This window comes from Neomonachus schauinslandi, chromosome 4 (genome assembly GCF_002201575.2).
Source record: "Neomonachus schauinslandi chromosome 4, ASM220157v2, whole genome shotgun sequence".
In the NCBI taxonomy this organism is placed as follows: Eukaryota; Metazoa; Chordata; class Mammalia; order Carnivora; family Phocidae; genus Neomonachus; species Neomonachus schauinslandi.
The window spans coordinates 110,444,850-110,467,844 of NC_058406.1; the positions used below are offsets into that span (position 1 = coordinate 110,444,850).

Here is a 22,995-nt window from a genome sequence, read left to right on the forward strand (position 1 = left end):
GAAACTGTTTGTTCTACTGCCTGGGCCTGCCCCCAACTATATGAGATGGAAACTGAAACAATACAGAACATTTTGAGTTCAAGTCCTGCTTCTGCCAATGATGGGGAGTTTTGTGAACACTGGTAAGTAAAAACATGTGAGATCTCATCCCTTATATGTTAAAATGTGTAAAATATCACCTGCTCTGCCTACCTCCCCAAACTGTTTAAGCTGTTTAACATTCACTCAACACCTATGTGTTAAACTATATGCCATCTACTATTAAAGAACTCACTTACATACAGTGGATGCTTCAGACTAAGTAAGTCCTTGCTTTTATGGAGATTTTATATTTGGGGGAGGGGGTAGATAAAAAATAATTATGAAAAAGAGGATAGGAGAAAAAACACCAATGGCATAGAAAGTAACATGGGGGTACAGCTACTTCTGATTGGGTAGTCCAAACCGTCTCCCTGAGGAAGTCATGCCTGGGCTAAGATCTAAATGATATGAGGAAACAGACATGTAAATATCTTGGGGCAGAGGAAACAGCAAAGCCCTAAGAGGTAAATGAGCTCAGCATGTTCAAGGAGCTAAAAGAAGGCTAGTGCAGATGAAGTTTAGAGCAGGAAGAAAATGGTAAGAGGTACGATCATGGGTTGATCTTGCAGGCCTTGGTAAAAAATGTGCCTTGTATTGGCCATGCAGCTACTTAAGGTTTTTAAAAAGCAGGGTCATAATGCAATGGAAATGGCACTCAGGCTCCTCTATGTATGGATAGTATGGATCATAAAGAGAGGGAACACTCCAATAATCCACCTGAGATCTGACCACGCTCTGATGCAGATGGGAGTAAGGGAGGGTGGCAGTAAAGATGTAGAGAAGGGGACAAATTTGCAACATATTTTGAAGACAGGATGAACGGGGATTAGATGTAGGAGAATTTTTGGCCCTAGCAACTAGGCAGGTGCTAATGGTCAATTATTGACATAAAAAAGAGGAAGAGTAGTTGGGGAGAAGAAAATCACAATTTTGTTCTTTATGAAATCTGAAATGTCTGTTACATTTCCTGAATGGAGATTTCAGGAAGAAAAACAACAGAGATATACTGATCACCATTTCAGCATGTTACAGGCAATAACACACTTCACACTAAAAGAGGAAAAGGAAGGAGATAGAGGTAAAATAACTTGATCCCGGTCACAGAAGTCATAATTTATAAGTGACATGAGTTGGGACCTGAACGTGGGCATTTAACTGCACAGTCCATGCTCCTGCCCAACCACAAGCAGCTGAATCATGCCTCTGGGACTCAGGCTGGGGACAGACTCTGGGAGCCATCAGCCTCCCCCTGAGCACCTAAGAGGGAGTATAGACAGAGAAGAAAGGCCTATGCCTGAGGAAGCTCTGAAAAAGCAGGGGCAGGGGAAGCTGGTGGAGAATAAATCTATAGAAGAGTTTTGGGAATTATAAGAGCTAAGAAACAGAGCTATAATTAGTCTTTTTGGCTAGTCTTTATTCTTGAACCTCTCTTACATTTTTGGTACTCTCTTTTCACACCTTAATTATGTTCCTCCTCTGCAACACTGTTATTCCAAGGACACTGTTAGAATGATGAAGCTTTCAAATCCTAAACTGTCAGAATACCTGAACTTCATAAAGAACCAACTAGATCCACAATGGAAAAGATTCAGACTTCCCTTAAGTCCTAAAATAGTACCCACATGAGCTGCATTTAAGTTTTTCTGAATGATACAAAAACTTTTAGCTAATTCTCAGCCCTAGCTATTCAAAAGTCCCCCATATTTCCTATTCTTTAACACCCCCTTGTTTCTAATGCTTCCAGTTATGAGATAAGGATTTAGTGGACTAGACAATGCTAATCCTGACTGCTTTTAAAATTTTATTTTGAATTAAGGCTTTCACTCCAAAATTATAATTAAGGTTATCTATAACACACACACGTGTAAGCTCTATTCGTTTCCCAAAAGGTAATCTCTATAAAGATTTCATAGGAACCTAGCAGTCAGCACTTCCATTTTTATTTATTAACAAAGATTGAAAAGGGCATTATATTTAGGTCAAACTCACAAAAGTGATGATTTGGGGTCATTTTTTAGCCGACAAAAACAGCAACTTTATATAGCTCAAGGTGGTTTAGTGCCACAATTTCTGAAGTTTCTTTTGTCCCTTGTGATTTATTAATAAGAAATATACATTTGGCTTCCCATTCCTGACACAGAGCTCTGAAAACACTTGGAATTACATAAGTGATAAGAGCATAACAGGTTCCTTCCAACCACACCTGAGTTTACGTTAATGAGGTGACTTTTGGTAAGCCCCTGAGGATGCTGGGCTGGTTGCCAGGGGAACCAACCATGTGCTTGGAGGATTGGGGCTTTCACTAGCACCCTCTGGGAGGGGAAAAGGGGCTGGAGGTTGAATTAATCATAAATGGCCAATGATTTAATCAATCAAACCTTCATAAAGAGCCTTAACTGAAAGGGTTCAGAGAGCTTCTGGGCTGATGAACATAAACCCTTCATATGTCAATTCCATCTGTTTTTGTTTCTGTGCTGGATCCTTTGATAATAAACCTGGTATCTAGTAAGTAAACTGTTTTCCTGGGTTCTGTGAACCGCTCTAACAAATTATCAAACTCTAGAAAGGGGTCATGGGAGTTTCTGATTTATAGCCAGGTGGTCAGAAACACAGATGAAAACCTGTACTTGTGATTGGTGTCTCCAGCTGGAGGAGGAGGGGGCACCCTTGTGGGGTAGAGCCTTTAACCTTTAGGGTCTATGCTAACACGGGTTAGTGTCAGAATGGAGTTAGATCACAGGACACCTAGCTGGTGTCTGCAAAGAATTGGAGAATTGCTTGGTGTGGAAAAACCCACACATCTGGAATACAGAAAGAAGTGTTCAATGGGTGGTGTGTAGAGGAAACAGTTTAGTTGGTATAGAGTTTTTTCCTTTTTCCTTTTACCCCTTTCTTAAAGGGCCTACCCTGAAGTTAAAGCAGTTTGTATACCTCCCCCCAAAAAAAGAAAGAGGACTTTAAGTTGAATCAAAAGGAGAGATAAATAAACCTGAGGAAAAGTGATAATTACATTTAGTAACTGTTTATGTGGGCAATTTCACAGCCACAAAATATATTTGGCAAAAGATTTGCATGTGTATGTTTTCAGTTGTTTTTTTTTTTTTTTTTTTTTTTAAAATTTTTTTTTTTTTTAACCCCCTATAATTAATGAAATAATTTTTTCTAAACAGAAGGCAATTTTAACAGAAGAGGAAACTTGTTTTATTCTCCAAACATCTTATTAAATTTTGACAAACAATATTTTCAGAACATTTTTCATTCTGTGAAAATTATTCATAGTGAAGCTTTTATTTTTTTACAAAATCACAATTCCTGACTCATTTTTATAAATTCCTATTGGGAGCTGATAATTTTTTTTTTCTTTTTATTATAGAAACTTTCAAGTATACACAAGAGAATTAATAGTATAAGGAACCCCATGTACCGAACACTCAGCTTCAACAACCATCTCTTCTAGCTAATCTTCCTTCATCAACACTGCCATTTCCTATTTCCATCCCCACCATATTATTCTGATGAAAAGTTAGATCATTTCACCTGTAAATATTTTAGAGGCATGATGAATTTTTTTTTTAATTTAGGCTAGTCTTCCATTTTATCCTTTTTAACCAAATTTATCCCTACTCTACATTCATAGTCATGTCGATCAACCCAACCAAGGAACTACCTAGATCTGAATGTATTGACATCCTTAAACTGAGAATGAAAATTGCCCATTTATAACATATCATCATCCATACCATTCATAACTATGTCACTGTAAAACCACATTTACAACCTATACTCTTCTAAAGGACACTAAAGTAGGAAAACTGTCAGATGAAGAGGAATGCTCAGGCTACAACAGTGTCTGTTAGAAAGAAAAACACCTAAATGGCTGATGCACAGAAATCTACAGGGCCCTCTGTAAGGACACTTCTATATCTCTATAGGTACACATCATGCTAATGGTAGTTAGGCCATTGTCAAGACCAAACAGTGTCACAGCACTGTTTTCATTACTTCTCTTTAGGACTCTCTAACCAGTTATGATAGGTTAAAGAAAATTGTCATAAATAACCTGTAATTCTAATGTTTGGAAAAAGGAGGGAAAAAACAGTTTAACATGCAGACCTAAGACATATTCCCCCCACCTACTTTGGTAGGTGATAAAACTGACATTTCAATTCCTAGCTATCTCCCCACCAAGTTCATCTCTCCATTAGTTAAGAACCTGAACAGGGAAAAACAGGCCACAAAAATCATAAAGTTCAAAAGAGGGTAAAATGAAATGAAAATAAAATTAAATATAAATCCAGGTTCCTCTGAAATAAATTCATTTAAAAAGCAAATTAAAGGAAGAAGTATACCATGGTAAAGTTCATTTTTGGTACAGAACTTTATTTACGGATTTCCAAAATCATGATAAATCACAAACCTATTAATACTACTCTCACCTCTTTTTCGTCTTTCAGCTGCAGTAAGTGGATCACTCCCCTCTCCTTGAAACGTTTTTTCTTCGTTTCTAACACAAACACCTCTCCTCACTCTCCCCCAAGTGCTCTCATCTATTCTTATAACTTAAAATGCCATTTTTACGTTGAGGATTCTCAATTTATACCTCCCTCACACAGTAGGTTTATACACCTACTCGACTACCTGATCTGTGCATGCCAACTCAAACAAGGCCAGAATAAAATATCTGATCTTCCTACACCTAGTTCCAAACTATTCCATTGCCAGTCTTGCAAACAGCAGTAAATGGTACCATCACTCAGCTAGCTATTCAAGGCAAAATTTTACATGCTCCTTTTTTCTCTACCACCATCTTCCACGTAGTCTACTATTTTTCTACCTTCAAACAACTCTGTCCATGCCAACACTGATTTTCCCTTTGAGTATAAGAAAAGTCTTGTATAATCAATCTTCTACACTCTAGCCAATGAGCTTCAACTACCCTGAAACTTATTTCTGGTCTTGGAACAACCAAGCTCTTTTCAGCCCAAATAAAGGTTTTTGTGTTTGCTGTCCTTCTGTATAGAAAATGACAACAAATTTAATATAATTAATAAATTCACAACTATAATAAATTCATGTTTTCTTTGACCTGCCCCTTCTTTTCATATGTCCATGAAGGAAGCTAACAGCACCTGGTGCAAGGTAGGGGCTTTAACCCGCCTCCATAAAAAAGTTGAATAAATCTATTGAATATATTATTGCCTATTTATTTAATTCTTCATAATCATATAGTCCATTAAACCCCAAGCATAAGAGTTGAACAATCTAAGTCACATTTCAATCAGAAAGGACCAACGGTTACTTACGGAGTCCTACAGAATCTGGTTTGCCATTATCATTCTTACTTGGTTGTACAAGTGGAGCAAATGAAACAGCAAGGATGTTTTTACTTTCCCAAGTGTTTTGTCCAGTTCGCATAATTTGTGTTAACTATTTAGAGAGAAAAACAGAAACAGAATAGCTTAATCCTGGAAATGTGATCTCCTTACAGTCACAATTTTGTTTTAATGGAATAAATGCCAGTGGTTGCTATAATCACTTGTATTTGAATGCAACCAAATTACTTTCCTTTAAATACTTACCATAAAATAATAGAGAAGGAACGACAAATATTTGCAGCTCAAGAAAGATTAGTCCATGTAAATAAAATATCCAAATATGGTCAAGTGATTCATCATGTTATATTTGGGCTCTGATAGCTTCTAGGGGTCTTATTCCAACCCATACCTGCCTGTGGCTCCCAAAATATATGTCTCACATAGGCTCAGCTGATGGTTAAAGCACGATATTAATAAAACCATGTTCTCATTACTGTACCAAAGAGTCAACTTCATGGTCTTCCATGATAGTAATAAAATGCAGATTCTAATTCTAATCCCAAATTAGTATTTCACAAATAAATGTAATTAATCACAAGAGGATTAGAAGTTTTACCTACCTGGCAAAAACCCATCCCGAGTCCTTGGAAAAAAATATTAGCTCAGTACATTGTTTGATCAAGTTGAATTAATATCTCCAATTTCTATTATAAAAATCAGTGCATTATATTTGACATTAGCTGAACAGTATATAATTAATATTTAATAAAATACCACTGGGAAGCCATATCTTAAATGTTTGAAAATGTATCTTTAACAGAAAACAGAAGATTGCTCATCTGGGAGTCTCAACTGTGGAAGCATTCAAGTAACAACATTTTTTTACGAATGTTTTTTAATGAATGTTTTTATATTATGTCTTTTTAATAACTGACAAACAATCTGCCACAGAGCACGGTGCATGGTAATGGCGAAATCTACTGAGCCGCAAATAACATGCTGTGATGTTAAGGGATCCCCTAGGATTATAAACTCTGAAATGATCAGGCAAGATCCCAGTTGTCTTACACAATTTATCTTCTACTGTATAAAACACAAGGCATTTTAAACATCTCAAACTTAGGTTAATATGAATACTAAAGATTTTTTTGAAATGCATTTTTAAAGTAATTTCCTTTTGAAAGACCCATCCATTTTCTGAATACCTCAGTATTTCATATATTTATTATACCTAATAATTCTAAACCAGGGCAGGAAAATTGCTGAGAAATATTTTCAAATGAGCCTATGTAGTACTAAATGAAGATTTAAACATTTACTTTTTCTTTAATGGATTTAAGCAGTCCAAACCAAATCTCAAATAGATTTTCTTTTTTATATGTTCAAAGAACTAAAGAATGTTAGAAATTGAGCAGCTAGTAAAGATCATCACATTCAATTAAAAAGCTCCAGGTAAAGAGACTGTATTGTAAGGAAGCAACTTGGCAAACACCACATAGGTAGTAGCTAAGCACTGGTGAAAGACCAAATCTCTTCAAATCTTAGTATAAAGGATTTCTTCTATATTTTTTTTTTGGTTCAGTAATTAAGAATCCATTTCAAGTTGTTTTATATAGACAGATAGATAGATGATAGATAGATAGATCTATAAAGCGTACTTCTCTAAAAATCACAATGTACTTTTTACTGATTATATTTCCCACCCTCAACTACTGTGTTTAAGCAAAGGACAGAAGTTACCTGATCTTCTATAGGCATGACTAGAATGCCTCCAACTTTCAGTAATATTTTCATATAGTTTTCATGGTCTTTCTGGACACCAGCTCCACAATAAATTCGATCATACTGATGACTGTCAGATGCTATCTGGAGGCAATTACCAACCACAAATGCAGGTTCACAGAACTCAAATCTGCACGAAAAAACAAATACATTTTAATTCATTTAAACAAAAGATTAGATCTAAAAAATTTAACAAAATTCAGTTCTTTGAAATAGTGAAGTTACCAAAATTTTAGGATAAAATGTCATTATGAAATTTGATTTAAATATCATATTTACGAAGTTTAACTGATCAAATATATTGTTTTACTATAGTGCACATGTTGTCAAAACATTAACCTATTTTTTGCCATACTGAAACCTCAACTTAGGGCTTAAAAAAATGAACATAATGAAAAGCCCTTCATGATACCAATCTTGTGATACCCCACAAATGATATATACTAAGGATGAGAATCACAAGGGTCAAGCAAACAAGAAAAGATTCACCTTCCACTGCCCTTTCCAAAAAAAGCTGACAGGCCAGTGACAATGGGAAGGGCTCATGCAGTATTCATCTCTGTTTGATATTTTTGCTTTGGCTAACAGCGGAAAGCTTTGTCAGGGAAAGACACCAATGTCCTGACCACACACCTTAGCAGCCACTAAGATTAGGGAGATTTTCCTAATAGATTCTAGCAGGGCTGTTACAGGATGTAACTGCTGCTTTGGCCCCTGTGATCTCCCTGTGCAACAAAAGGAGATGTGGGTTTCAAAGCAAAGGCCGCTGGCTCCTGGTTACAGTGTTGGTTCATGGTATATAGTTATGCTTTTACAAACTACCCTATTTAGACTTCTACTTTGTTCCTTAAATTTTAACAAATCAGGAAACAGTTTCTAATATAGAACATTAAAACCCCAATGCCCTAATAAAACATATAATCTTTTAAAAAACTAATTCACAAAATATCCTTTTACGTCTAAGTTGATTAAAGTTAATATGACCACACAGCAAAATCAGGCTATTATGTGAGGATGAAATAATTGATGTTAAAAGTTTCGGCATGCAGTGAAAAATGACACTGACTGAATCATAATCATTTCTACTTTGTAAAACATATCCTGTCCTTTAGTAATTATCAGACTTATTACATAACAAGTTTCCATTAAAATTCACTAAAACACAGACACGTTATCTTCATTAATATTTAAGGAAAAGTTTACCAGAATTATGTCCTGTCTTCAGTATCCTGTCTTCTTAGTGGAGGGGCAGGGGTAGGGTGGGAAGGGTTGAGGGGTTGGGGTGGGGTGAATCATCAGTGTATACTCTCTTTTCAACACCCCCACACTAAGGTAGTCCATGTCCCATTATTTCTTTCACTGTAATTGTCTCCTTGCTGCTCACACTTTTCAGGACTCTCTTCCATTATTTTGCTCCCTACTGCAAAGGACAGGGTGAAGCTCCCTTAGAGTACCACATGGGGTTCTTTATGACCCTACCATCAAGTTGTTCTGCCAGATTCATCTTCTGGTTCTGCCTCCCCCACAACCCCCCCCCATACTATGCGGTAGCCAGATTGAATTACAGTTGACCCTTGAACAAGGCAGAGGTTAGGGGTGCTGACCTCCTCCCTGTAACATCTGAGTGTAACTTACAACTCCCCAAAAACTTAACTACTAATAACCTACTGTTGACTGGAAGCCTTACTGATAACATAAACAGCTGACTAACACATACTTTGTATGCTACATGTATTATATACTGGATTCTTACAATAAAGTAAGCTAAAGAAAATATTAAGAAAATAAGAGAAAACATATTTATACTACTGTACCATAAAAAAAAAATCTGCATTTAAGCCATCCCGCACAGTTTAAACCCATGTTGTTCAAGGGTCAACTGTGTCTGCTTTCTAGTTGCTTAGTGGAACTATTCCAAAATGTTTTGAAACCCTGTATCTGAGTACATGCTGTTCCTTTGACTGAAATACCCTTCCCTCTCTTCCCTTGATAAATGCCTACTATCCCTTCAAGATACAGTTCAAATATCAGTTTTAGTACTGAAATCTTACCCAACTCTATTTTAACAGTATCTCATTCTTTCTACTTGCATAGCACACAGGAAGTGTAAACTTACCTAAGTTGGGGATCATGCTTAAATTCCTTTTAAACTCAAGAACTATGGTACAACCTATGATTGTCTAAAATATGGCCAAAATATAATTTCTTGACTTTTAACTAATAAGATAATGTGGATCATGTGGTTTAATCATTCTACCGAAGTCACAGTAAGCATTCTTTAAAATGAAAAAGCTAGACTATTTTCAATGAAGTCTATCTAAAAATATTTATTCTTATAAAAATTCATCTTAAATAATTTAATTTTATGATAATTTAAGTCAGTCTTATTTTCAGGATGAATATGAGCAGGGAATTTATATTTTAAAAACTAAATTATTAAAACCTCTTTTATCAAGTCTGTTAAATCAACTCAAAAATACACTTACGGTTTTAAAAGCTTTCTACTTGTTTCTACTTTAGCTTACAGAACTACTACCTAGGACAACACCAATGCAAGTAAACAACTTACAGTTAAAACCATTTCTCAGATTAGTGGTATTTTATATGTCCTCATCCCAGCAAAATTAATTAAAGAGAATTTAGTGCCTGATTTTAAAATCAGATGTGTGATTCTGGTCAAATTTCCTTATACTACTAATAAGCACAGTTCACTAAACGAAATATTATTTACTGAGCACCAGTTGTGTATAAAGATTGAAAATACAATGGGAAACACTCATGCCTACATCTAGTGGAAGAGATGAGCATCAAAGAATCGCAGTAATAAAGATTTACAACCATGATAAATGCTCTAAAGGAAAGGAATAGGAGTCCATAAGACTGAGGGTGAAAGGAAATGGACAGACCTGGGGAATCAGAGAAAGATTCCCTGAGAAATGTCAAGATCTGAACGATGAGACAGGACAATCTAGAGCCACATGGCAGCCAAGATGGTAGTCACTAGCCACATGTGGATATTGAGCCTTTAAAATGCAGCTAGTCCAAATCAAAATGTACTGTAAGGATAAAATTCACATGGGATTTCAAAGATTTAGTCCAAAATAAATATAAAATAGCTCAATATTTCTCTTATATTTATGTGTGTAGGAGTGGGTGAGTGTGAGTGTGTGTGTGTATATTTCAACAGCCACACAAACTGAAGATACTAAAGAAATACCCTTCTACTTATCACCTGTAACTAAGAGCTGCAAATACTGTCTCCTTAACACAATCTTCCCTTTGAAACATTCTCTGGTTTTCCTACTATGTCTGTGAATATTTCTTCTGAATTTTAAATGTATCTCCATTACCTATTACAGTCCTCAAAATACATTTACTGAGTGAACCACATAAAAAACAAATGTTTTCTCAACTTTTCCACCTGTCAACTTTGAACATGAACCCCAAAAAACCTCAGGACTAGAAGAGAAACTTGCCCAGAAAGTTACAAAAAAAATATGTGCCTATGATACTTTCTATATCGATATGATGGTCCTTGTTTTACTAAATTAATCACTATAAAAGGCCATAACTTCATGCTACAGAATACAGTTTTTCTCAAAATGCAAAAAAAAAAAAAAAAAAAAGAAAAAGAAAAAAGAAAAGCTCAAATAATTAAAAAAAAATCTTTGTCTTTAATGAATAAATCAAGTGCCCTATAACTGAAAGGCACTTTTTTGGGCCTTTCTGAAGATCTTAAATAAGCCACCATAATTTTAGGAAACAACTTAATGCTTTCTTCCTCAGTAATGCAGATCAAAACAAGTATATTTGCTTCCACTTAGGGAGTAAAACAAAGGATCATTATACTGAAAATCAGATCTCTAAATCCATCAATTTCTACTAGTGCAAATGGAACATATATTTCTAACAAATACATATGGGATCTTTACACTTTCATTTAACATAGTCAATTAATCTCCTTTAATAGAATACTCAAATCTGAAAAGTTAATCGAACTTGAGATGTTCCAAAGGATTAGACTATTTTTAGATACAAAATAGTAAAACCTCAAGGACATAAGTAACATTGGGGAGAACACTGTATATTTTTAAATGTTGGCACTAAAATATCTAGAACATAGTAGAAAATTCACAGAAAAACTGTAACACTACCAATTTAGTGGTTATTAAGAAAAACATCTACCAGAGATACTGTCCTATCTGGTGATTCCTTATTGTAACTATGGGTTGATCTTTTCTACCAGTAATACATAAATCCTTCACATCAGTAAAGAATACAAAACAATTCTCAAATTGCATATTTTATATATATATATATATGTTTTATATATATGCCTGTGTATACACACACATACACACACACACACACACACACATATATATATATATAAATGGGTAATGGATTATTTTTCCTGATAAAGAACTTAGAGATGAGCTTTAGTATTTCTAACTAGGTACACAGTTGAGGATCTTACTTAGACATTTTGTATTCTAATAACTATGGCTTATTTTATTAATAGCATTTCACATAAATAAACCCATGCCAATTCCAGGGCTAACAATATTGTTTGAGAACGTCTATGATTAAAAATGTTTAGGCCAATGTTTATGGATATGCTCCTACTCATGTCAGATCACGCTCATGCCAATATTTACAAAGAACTAAACAACTGAATGATGGCTACCATGTTACCAAAGTAAATTACAACTCCTACTCAGTCTTCCAATGTAGACAGGAAAATAAAAAAAACATTTTCTTCCGTAGGCTTTTACTATCTTCTGAAAGCTGCAACTCACCTAGGTTTCCACAAACCTCTACAGAGGCAAAGGACATATTTTAAACCACAAATACAACTTGTGTATAATCTGGAAGACTTCAGCAATAAACTAACCAGAAGTTTTCAGTTTATCACAAAATAGCACTACACTATTTATAGATCTATACATAAAATCTAGGTTAAAAATAGTGAATAGGAAGATCCAAATTCCATTTTTTCACATCAACCACATACTATACAAAACCTGAGAGGGGGTAGGGAAGGCAACAGGTATACCAAAATGGCATTTCCTATGTGGTTATTATTTCATTCATAAAAGTATGATTCACATGTGCTTGACCTAATTTTTATTCTTAATTTAGGAAAGTTCATTAAAATTTTATGTCTGTCAGTAAAATGAAAAGTAGCAATCATTTTTATTCTTTGAAGAAAATGTCCAAAACACAATTTCCCATATGGAGATGACTCACACTCCTAAATTACACTGAATTATACCTACCAATATAACTTATCTGTATACAAAATAAACAGTTCTGAAATGTGTGTAATAACTACAAATTGATTCACGTTAGACTTATATAATCGTTTGTTGATTTAAATCTGAAAATCTAGTAACTGTTTTTAGACTCTCTTATGCAGAGGGAAAAATATTAGGCACACTCTTACTAAAATGTACACTGGAAATCATTTGTGGAAAAATATAGAGCACATATTATCTTGGTTTACAACATGAACACTTGCCCAAAATAACACCGGGATTCTCATCACTTACCTTAGCAGTGGTTTTCTTTATAGGTGCGTGTTGGAATATCTTCGTCTGGAGACGGACAGGTGATTTCCTTCACAGCAGGGACCTTGCCAACTTGCCCATATAATTCTTTTGATAAGCTGCTAGGAGATCAGGGTGACCTAGCCTTGCCCTGCAGCTTCCCTCTTAGACGGATAGTCTAGGTCTAGGAGCTGACTGAGAGTAGAAAAAACAACATTCCCCTTCAATACACTGTTGAAGTGGGGGCTGACAATTTGCACACCTAGTTTATCATGTGCCACAGGATGCTGTCATTGAAAGTTTAGACAATTATTCCAATGGAATAAAGGATTTCAAGGTCAAAGGAGAGAATCCTACCTTGTTCTCATATCTCATCCAAAACAATCTGCCAAATGAATCAGAGAAACCTCTTTTTCTTAAAACACTGTCAAAATACACATTTTGGGTTTTAAGAGCTATGACTACTTAGTTTAAACAAGACACAACTTCAAAACTTTCCATTGGGAAGAAAATCCATGGAAACATTATCTCTTGATCTCCAAATGCAGTTATACCATTCAAAAACTCTTAAATCAATAATTAAGCAAAGTAAAATTCAAAAAATCAAAGACATTACCTTTTCAAGTGTTTTCCCTTCCAACTGCACCAAACTCATCTCAGAATAATTCAAGCATTATTTAAAGCAAAGTGTTAAGAGTAAGTACATACAGTGTTCTTCCATTGAATGAAGCTTTAGGAAAATCCAGAGGATCAAAAACAATCTCTAAATACTTGATAGGAAATGTGCAGGTACATCACATAAAAGTGAGCCTTCAGTATTTCAACAATAATTTATTCTCCTAACAATATCTTTGAAGCCATCCACCTTTTCCCCATGCCATTTCTCATTGATGTTAAAATAATATAGCTGATAAATAGCCCTGATGACTATTCTCAAGCATTTCTGTTACCACCATTTGAATGTTTGTCATGATTAAAAACTGCTTACCAACCTGTAGTAACTGTTATAAAGCTACCATCTGAACATTATTGGTGTATCAAAACATTCAAATATCTGAGAAATATTTTGAAATAATGTTGAATATGTATTTGTAGATAGCAAAACTACTTCAAGTATGCCATAATTCTCTTAAAGATAAAGCAGGATTACTCTAGTGATAAAATTGACAAGATATAGAAGCATTTAATTTTTCCAATGCAAATCAAATTACATGAAAAATGAACCTATAATTAAAGATAAACTCAGGCCACTAGATACTGCCATAAATCAATTAAAGAAATCTTCTAAAATACAAAAGACTATACTAACTCTGCACTTAACTTAAAACTTATACCTCAACCAAAATTGAGGACTGCATTGCCTCTCCCAGTCATCTCTGTCCTCAAAAGTAACTCATACCATAGGTGAGTTTCATTAATGAACACGGTAGGTATGCTTTGTAATAAAAATGCTATGGTGCATTTAAACATGTTAACAGCATTCCTTAATTCTAACCTGAGGGAAGTAGATGATGAAAAAGTAAGTGCTGCTTCAACTTTTTTATCTGGGGCTAAGTTGCTTGATAGTAATTCATGGGTAGTAGCTTACTGCTGGGAGGAAATGTTAGAATAAATTAGTGTTTACATCTTCATATCTAAATCAGAACTAAACAAAAAGGCTGGCTTAATGAGGTCACAGCCTGTCTATTCCTCAGTTTTCCCACCTGGGCAATGTGGATACCAATATTGCCTCTAGGGCTGTGAGCTAAGCACTCAGAATGAATGGTACGTGGTACTTAATGAAGAGACAATACATATTAGGTGCTATTATTTTTTATTATCTCATTACTGTTTTCAGTACTCCTATCATGACTCATTTATATGACAAACTATATAGAAACAAAAGCCCTCCCTTTTCAAGTAGAATGAAAATCTTCAAACAAATCAGACCAAGCTGCACTCATTTGGCTACTGATGTTAGAATATTTCCAAAGTCAGCTACGGTATCCTTGAAACAGAGGAGAGATAGGATGGACTGATCTGTTGTAAGGAAACGGCACATTCCAAAGCATGCATTCCAGAGAGCTAAGTCAACCTCGTGCACATGTACATACAGAAGGACATAAATACTGCTATAAACAAACGCTACACCAATTATCAACTCATGTGCAAAGCACTTAGAGGGTAAAGGTTTATAATTCAGCTGCTTTAACTGACTTACTCTTCCAAGTTACTGTAACTGGAGAGATTATTTTGTTTACTGTTCAAGCACAAATACTGATTATAATTTGACCTTCTCCAAACTTCTGCCCTCATGAAAGCCAGATACCTAAGGGCCTTTAAAACCCAGGCCCCAAAACTTGTCTAGATCAGAGTGGGCTAAAATAAACGTATTCTAAAGAGTTTGTGTGAAGAGCAGAACAGGGGGCAGCAAACAGGCCAAATCTGGCCTGCTGTATGTTTCTGTAAATAAAGTGTTACTAGAACACCCCATGCCCATTCCCTTTCTTGGTAGCTAAGGCTGCCTCTGCATTACAATGGCACAGCTGAGCAGTTGCCACAGGGATCATTTAGCCCAGGAAGCCCAAAATAGTTACTATTTGGTCCTTTACTGCAAAAGTTTTGCCAGTGTTTAGAAGGACCTTTGAAATTAAATGTCAGTTTTATAAGGGAATTTCAGCGAATCTGGAAATACCACAGGTAGAGCAAAGGGATAAACCATACAAGAGAGCTCCCCCTTCCTGCCCATCTCCAAATACAGTAAATTTAGAGTAGCCTCTCCAAATTATTTCATTTGCTGATAACAGGAGTACATGGAAACATGGATACATGGAAAGAAAAGTAACGTACATACATTATAATAAAGATTCTTTCTTCTAAAAGAAGAACTACTACTTTCAAGACTCAGGAACCAAGCTTGCTTTATAAAGCACACACAAAAACACACATTTGTATTTTTTAAAAGGTCACCTTACCTTAAATATATATTTTAAGGTTGAGGAGTTTATAGGTTCTTTCCCACCTACTATATTTAGAGTTCATTATGATCTCCAATAGATATATAAGATGCAATTTAAATCATAAGTGACATAACAACACTTCTGAAAAAAGAACTGACTAAAAAAGATCCACACAAACAGGATAAGTAAGATTGGAAGAGTTTAGGTCTTAGCTATCTATTCTGCGTTACACATAATCAAGGATGATCTGGTACTAAGGAATACAAAAATAGCAATCAATTTAACAGAGTTAATTTATATTTGGTTAATTAATATATGTATTTTGATAACCTGTATACAATTAGATATAATGAAACTGCTTGGAAATGGGATTTTTAAAATCACTTTGCTCCACAAGTCTTTCAAATTCAAAAAACTGACCATAAATAAAATATCATCGACAAACATCAAGAAAAATTGCGAAGAAATCATCAAAACACAAGATAGAAAGAAAACTATTACACCTCTAGAATTTCTATCACCAAAACCAAATAATATAAAGACCAAAAAAGGAGCCCAATGAGTTCCACATCGACTTTACTAAGCTTCCAACCATTCACTACTCTATGCAAAATGAAAGTTTCCCAGTACGTACTACTTTTTGTATGCAAGATACTTTTATAATCTGAAAAATTTAATACTTTAGAACACTACTGAAAACCAGAATAGATAACATTTCCAGAACTAATTTTTTCAGACTAGTTTATTAATGTCTGAATCTGTTTTAAAAATAAGTTGCAACACTTCAGAAACAACTATATTACAAAGTCTGACTGATAATATTTTAACTAAAATAACAAGACCACTGAAGATTATAAAGAAACATTCACATCAGTCATGTCACCATATTTTATGATTCATCATTTCATGAATAACAAATCTGTATAACAGAACAACAAAACTCAAGAAATACAAGGAAATCTAATCATTTTACAATTATATGGAAACAACTTTAGAAGTTTTTTTTTTAAACTGAGACACAAATATATACAGTCTTCAAACTTGTCTGTTATGGATTATTTAATATTTAAATTACATCAATATAGAAATGCTTTGAATAATGACATATTTTACTGTTTCCCAGGACCATGCCCACTTGTCAGCAATAAACTTGAGCTCCACAGATACTTGTATAGAGGTGTTCAGTGATTCAAGGTTCATCCTTGAGTGTGTTCTGCCTGAAATGTATTACTATCTAACGTATAATAGACCTTATGATAGACCTTAAACACTGGCTTTTACTAATAATAGTACTTGTATATTTTCTAAGTCCAAATGTATTCAGAAAGTCCTTATGTGTACACTGTTTCAACATCAAAACACATACAACAGGAATTCAATAAATTCAACAAAATTCTACAGCTCTAATAAACAATATAAAAATATTCATTTCATATCTTAAGCATTTAACATGCTACAAATCATCAGACAGACAGAAACACTAGACACAAAAGGATGGTAAAATTGAATCCCAACTTCTTATCAAATAACTTAGGCTAGAAACTATTTCATTTCTGTCAAACATGTTATTCTTGGAAAGAGAGTATGAACCAACACGGTAAGCACTTGAAAAATGATTCAAATGTGAATTAAATTTTAATTATTTATAAAGACAAGCATAAATAAGATAAAGGATGGTGTTCAGCAAGTTGATGCAGAAAATTCAAACAGCTTGCTCAAATACGCTGAATTACTTATAGAACAAAATAAACCTGAACATTTTCCAATTCTCTTAAGCCTGCCTGACTGAGGTCTTTAATAACCCAATTACAATCACACCTATACACAAGACCTCCCCTTCCCTCTCTGTAACACTGAGGATTTTGCAGCAGTTTTCTGTCCTTCAACCAAAGTGCCACTTGCCAGAGGATAGACACACACTGGCAAAGGCAAGGGGAGTAAAAGCAAAGAGCAAGGGGAGGGAGAGAAAGGGCAGAGAAGGGGAAGAAAAAAGAAAATATACTCCAGCAGACATCCACAGGGCCTTCTCTGCCTCCTTCATGGCACTGTCTCAAGCCTAAGACTCTCTGGAAAGAAGCCCTCGGCTCTGATTCAGACCCCCAAGTTTCTCCCCTCCATGGTCATGGCCAGGGTCTAGAGATGAGTGAGGAAGACCCACTCCCAACAAGCCAAGTTGGAACTCTGGTTTTGTACTAAAACTTTGCTATATAAGGTGACTGAGTTCTAAGCTAGTGTTTCTAAGATTTTAAAGCTTTCTTCCTTTAAAAATAGGACTAGTTGGAAGATATAAATGCCTTCAAATTTTACATAAACTCACAAGAGTTCATGAATTTTAGCATAAGACACCCTTGCCCCATAGTACTGTCATTGCTGAATTTTAGGAACATTACACACCAAGAAGACTCCCCTGCCAGGCTAAGGACCAACAGTCTGTGCAGTGTTTCTTCTAAGACAAAATAAAGAGTTCCAAACAATGGTTTTCTAAAGAAATTGCTCAAACATAACCCTATCACAAAATAGATCATGGTATTTCTATGATAACAAGGTAACTGAATGATTTAAAGAAAGTCGTTTGTATGCTAACAGGTATCACCCTCATTTTATAAAGAGGGCAGATCTTTTAAATTATCACTCCAAAGGTATAAAACCAGTTCCAGAACAGAATTCTCTCAAGCCAAGCATCTTTACATTCTATTTTTAGAAAAGGTACTTGTATGATATTTAATGAATGAAACATTACCCTACTATCACTAATAAAGTGACAGTAATACAGAATTATAAGTTATTTATTTGTAATTTACTATAGACTTACATAGAACAAAAATTATAGCATCAAATAATTTTTCTAACTTAATTTCTTCCGTCATTTTATACCACACTGATTTTTGCTGCAGTCAACTGAGCAATTCAGGATCAATAAACTACTAGCACTGAGAAACAGACATGTCATATATATATCTACTTATCAACTGCTTTCAAACCAAAACTATAGATATGAATACTTACTTATCAAAGCTATCACTATTTTTGATGAAGCTCTCCAGTTTTTCCTTGGCATATTCCACCACATCTGAATGAAGCTCAATCCCATGATTTATTCCAAAAGGACCTGCAATTGTAGCAGCAGCATGTTTATAAAATATATAAATAATATGTCTTTACAGAGCTCTTTTAATTTGTGCTCATTTATCTATCACAGGAGCATTTAAAGATGTGCACATGTGCTAGTCAGATTTAAAAAGCTGAATGAAAATCTCACTATTTGCATGGTTTTAATTAAAAAAAGAAGAAAAGAAAAATAGAAAGGCTGTTATAGATTTCTCTCAAGGGAGTAGCTTATCCGTCAGGACAATACTGACAAAGAAATAATATTCCTACATAAAGTTTAAGTTCTTTACCATTACATTTTCATTTATCATTTCTAAAAATTTTATAATTCTAAAATGCCTGAAACCGTGGGCTAACATAGATACTATATAAATATCTCACACCACCCCACTATATGCTAAATTCCTGGAGGGCCAAGACCACATTCTATGCCTTTTGGAGCTCCCAAACTCTAGCAGAATGTGGCCATCAAGACACTTCATTGCAGAGCTGATCTTACTCTCCTGTTTTAGCATACTTCACACTTCACTTAGTATTTCTTTTACCCATAGCCATGGATAAGTGACATCATAGGAATGAAGAAAAGGAGAGAGCGAGCCCGGGAGATGGTCGACAGATGGTACCCTGGTATACTCGCTGAGAATATGACCAAACAGGATTCACATTTCCTAAAGCTATTGTGCGTTATTGCCTGCCCCATGATGCACATGAAAGTAACACACCATCTCATCTAGTTAGGCTAATTGCTTTTGAACTTCCAAAACTGAGCCAAACAGGGTTTTCCACTCTACATTTATGTTATATTTTTGTTTTACTTTGAAATTGGTCTCCTAGGAAAAAGTATGTGTATGCTTATTTTCTCTCTCTTATACATACATATTTTCTGTATCTTGTATCTTAAGAACTAATTAACTCGATATGCCCCCTACTGAATGTCATTAAAAATACAATAATATGGTGGAGTTCTACTGACCTCTAAAATTTTTTAAATAATAAAAGACAGTCATCAATTACCACGTTTGAATGTTCAGAGGGCACATAAAAAAAAAGTGATCTAGAACTACCCAAATTATAAAAATTAAACCAAAATGTTTGGAGACTATCTTCAAGCCAAAATCAGATGATGCTTTAACCTACTACATTTCTATCATATTGCATTTGATTAGTATTATTAAAAAAAAAAAACTGGTTCTACTTGAAAAATGTATTCAGATAAGAAGGGTAAATAAAAAGGTACTGATCTGTCAAAATACAACAGATAGAATTAACTCCCTTTGCAATGTTTTTATATTTTTAAAGCAAGTTATTCTGATTGACGCAATCTTAATGTTTTGATTTGTTTTTTGTCTCCTTACGATGGAACTGTTGCTCTTCATCTGAAAACTAGAACATCCATCTGATAGCATTTAAGACCTCTCGTAATTCCTTATTTTATCATAAACTGAGTCAAACAAAAATTTACTGTTTTCAAAAATAAAGTGGCTAAAAAATAAACTTACAGAAGAACACACGGTGACGTCTCTTTTTAATTTATACGGAATCTGAATGTTTCGATAACTTGAATTTCCATAAGGAAACAAAGAATGTTAGGAAACACTGAATAAAGTTTTCCTCATTTAAAAAACTCAAATTAAACCAGTTAACATTATGTACATAAGCAAAATACTGTTCTATGAAATGAATTCATTTTACCCTTTTAAAGGAGATCCATTTAATGTGAAACAGAGACTTCCATATTTTCATCATCTAGCTATACTAATCAACTATTTTTATGAAAACAAAACTACGGCTACATGGGTAAGAGATCAATGAAAAACATCAATACTGCTGTAATTTGAAGCTTCCTGTTATGACCAAATGCATAAGCACTATAATAGAGGTGTCAAGTAAATAATCTGGAAATCAAGGCTTCTATTCAGTCTCTCAAACTGCTTTCTTAACAGGGAGTTTGACCTTCAGAGTTCTAGATCAAAGGGACTACACAGGTGTTCATCACTTAAAGACACCACTGGTCTCTTTTTCCTTTCCTTGCTTTCTGCTTACTGTCTAAAACCAAAGTGGCAACTTTTGGAAATAAGGTTAAAGTTCATTAGAAAATTTCTTAAGAATGTTTTTCATATAACTTTTCACATTACCTTGACATAAAATGAAAACAATTTCATTAACATATAAAGGATTTGACATTATCATAAACAAACATGCAGAATAGACTATTAACTTCTAGTGCAAAAACACCATTTATGATTTCTTAGTGAATGAAATTAATTTAAATAACACGGAGACACACCTTTATCACTAATAAACTGAATAATAATTAACATATTGAAAATAAATCTATAAATCTAAAAGAATGCATTATTAAAAGGCAGAACTTAAATAGCAATGTCACCAATATCTCATTTATTTAGAATGTGATATGCAACTAGAACACATAAAGTGTATGATAAAAATGTAGAGTGATACTGTTTATTACAACTCATATTTGACATCTATATTAAATAGAACAGAAAAATAAAACAAAACTAAAAAAGCATACATAGCTGCTTCTAAGGAAAGGGATTAAGAGATCTAGGGTGAGAAGGACAGACACATTTCCATCATTACACCCTTTTGTCTAAAATGTCTTGACTATACCTGTAACTTTTTCCAACAAAAAATATTGGGCTAGGGCGCCTGGGTGGCTCAGTTGGTTAAGCGACTGCCTTCGGCTCAGGTCATGATCCTGGAGTCCCGGGATCGAGTCCCGCATCGGGCTCCCTGCTCGGCAGGGAGCCTGCTTCTCCCTCTCCCGCTCCCCCCTCTTGTGCTCTCTCTCTCATTCTCTCTCTCAAATAAATAAATAAAATCTTTAAAAAAAAAAATATTGGGGCGCCTGGGTGGCTCAGTCGTTAAGCGTCTGCCTTCGGCTCAGGTCATGATCCCAGGGTCCTGGGATCGAGCCCCGCATCAGGCTCCCTGCTCCGCGGGAAGCCTGCTTCTCCCTCTCCTACTCCCCCTGCTTGTATTCCCTCTCTCGCTGTGTCTCTCTCTGTCAAATAAATAAATAAAATCTTTAAAAAAAAAAAAAAATATTGGGCTAGTCAAAGAGATGAGAAAAACATGAGTATAAGGTTTTCAAATTAATAAAATAAACAATAGAAAGTAATTCTGGCAGAAAGGTACAACGGAAAGGTCAATGGAAAAAAATGAAACAGTATCCAAAAGAAACTTTGTCAACACTTTCTAACACCATATCTAAAAGATAAAGCATAAATTTAATTTTGTATTCAATAGTTTCCAATGCTATTTTGTATTTGCCAATGCGAAGGTTTTTCTATAAAATGAGAAAGGCATCATTTTTGTAATACATATAAAAAAATAAAAGTACTAACAGTTGACCATTATCTTTAATAGGTAAACATTAAAGGAAAAATAGAAATATACACAGTACACAGAAGTCAAAGTTTATTAAGACAAATAGTTACTAGAAAAATCTAGGTATCCTATGTAATATTAGATGTGATTTTTAAGGCTGGCAAAGACCTATTTATTAAGAGCAGTAACAAATATAACAAAATTCCAATATAATAAAATCTAGAGACTATTTTTCCTTTATAGTAGTTGGATCTAATCTAGCTCATTTATATCAGTCAATAATCAACCATATATGTTATATAAAGGTCAATAATTATTAGGTTTAGGTGTCTATTCAATATATGTATCTCTTTTTTACATCAATGTTGACCCTATGTGACACCCAATATTCCAGCTTCGTTCTCTGAGGCACCCGGAAAGGCTGTTTTGAGCGTGGTATGCAGGGCAGAGCTGGCTTGAGGCAATCTAGGGAAATCAGGAGAGCTTCACACGTTTTAACCAAGTTTTCAGTGCCTTCAGTATTTTGTGTAAAGCTAATTTACAGAACACAGCCACAGGCAAAAAAAAAAAAAAAAAAAAAACTTCATGATACATAAACTAGAAGAGCTCTCAAGATAAACTAATTTAAGATCCATCATTTCAATTGAGGACTCAGATCTACATTCTAGGGAGCAGTAGGAAAGAGAGTGGATTTAAGGTTAGATGTCCTAGTTTCCAATCCTGGTTCCTCCTCCTAACAGCTGCATAATCTGAGACCAGTAATTTACCCTTTGAAGTCTTTCCTATTGCATAAAATGGGTTCCTGGGAAAATCAAGTAAATTATGTACAAGTGCTTCACCCACTATAAAGTACAAAATGGGTACAAA

General features: G+C 34.6%; 1 protein-coding gene across 2 annotated transcripts in view; it reads right to left on the reverse strand.

Moving 5' to 3' along the window:
* The window catches only part of PCMTD1 (protein-L-isoaspartate (D-aspartate) O-methyltransferase domain containing 1), a 71,357-nt gene that overhangs the window by 4,552 nt on the left and 43,810 nt on the right, over positions 1–22,995 (reverse strand). Inside the window, exons 3-5 of one of the 2 annotated variants that reach the window (XM_021688567.1) lie at positions 18,673–18,775; positions 7,137–7,308; positions 5,385–5,508 (exon numbers count right to left, since the gene is read on the reverse strand). In XM_021688567.1, coding sequence (XP_021544242.1) covers positions 5,385–5,508; positions 7,137–7,308; positions 18,673–18,775 — 399 coding nt within the window. Of the gene's footprint in view, positions 1–5,384; positions 5,509–7,136; positions 7,309–12,730; positions 12,770–18,672; positions 18,776–22,995 lie in introns of those variants that run through there. The other variant, XM_021688569.1, reaches the window with a different exon arrangement.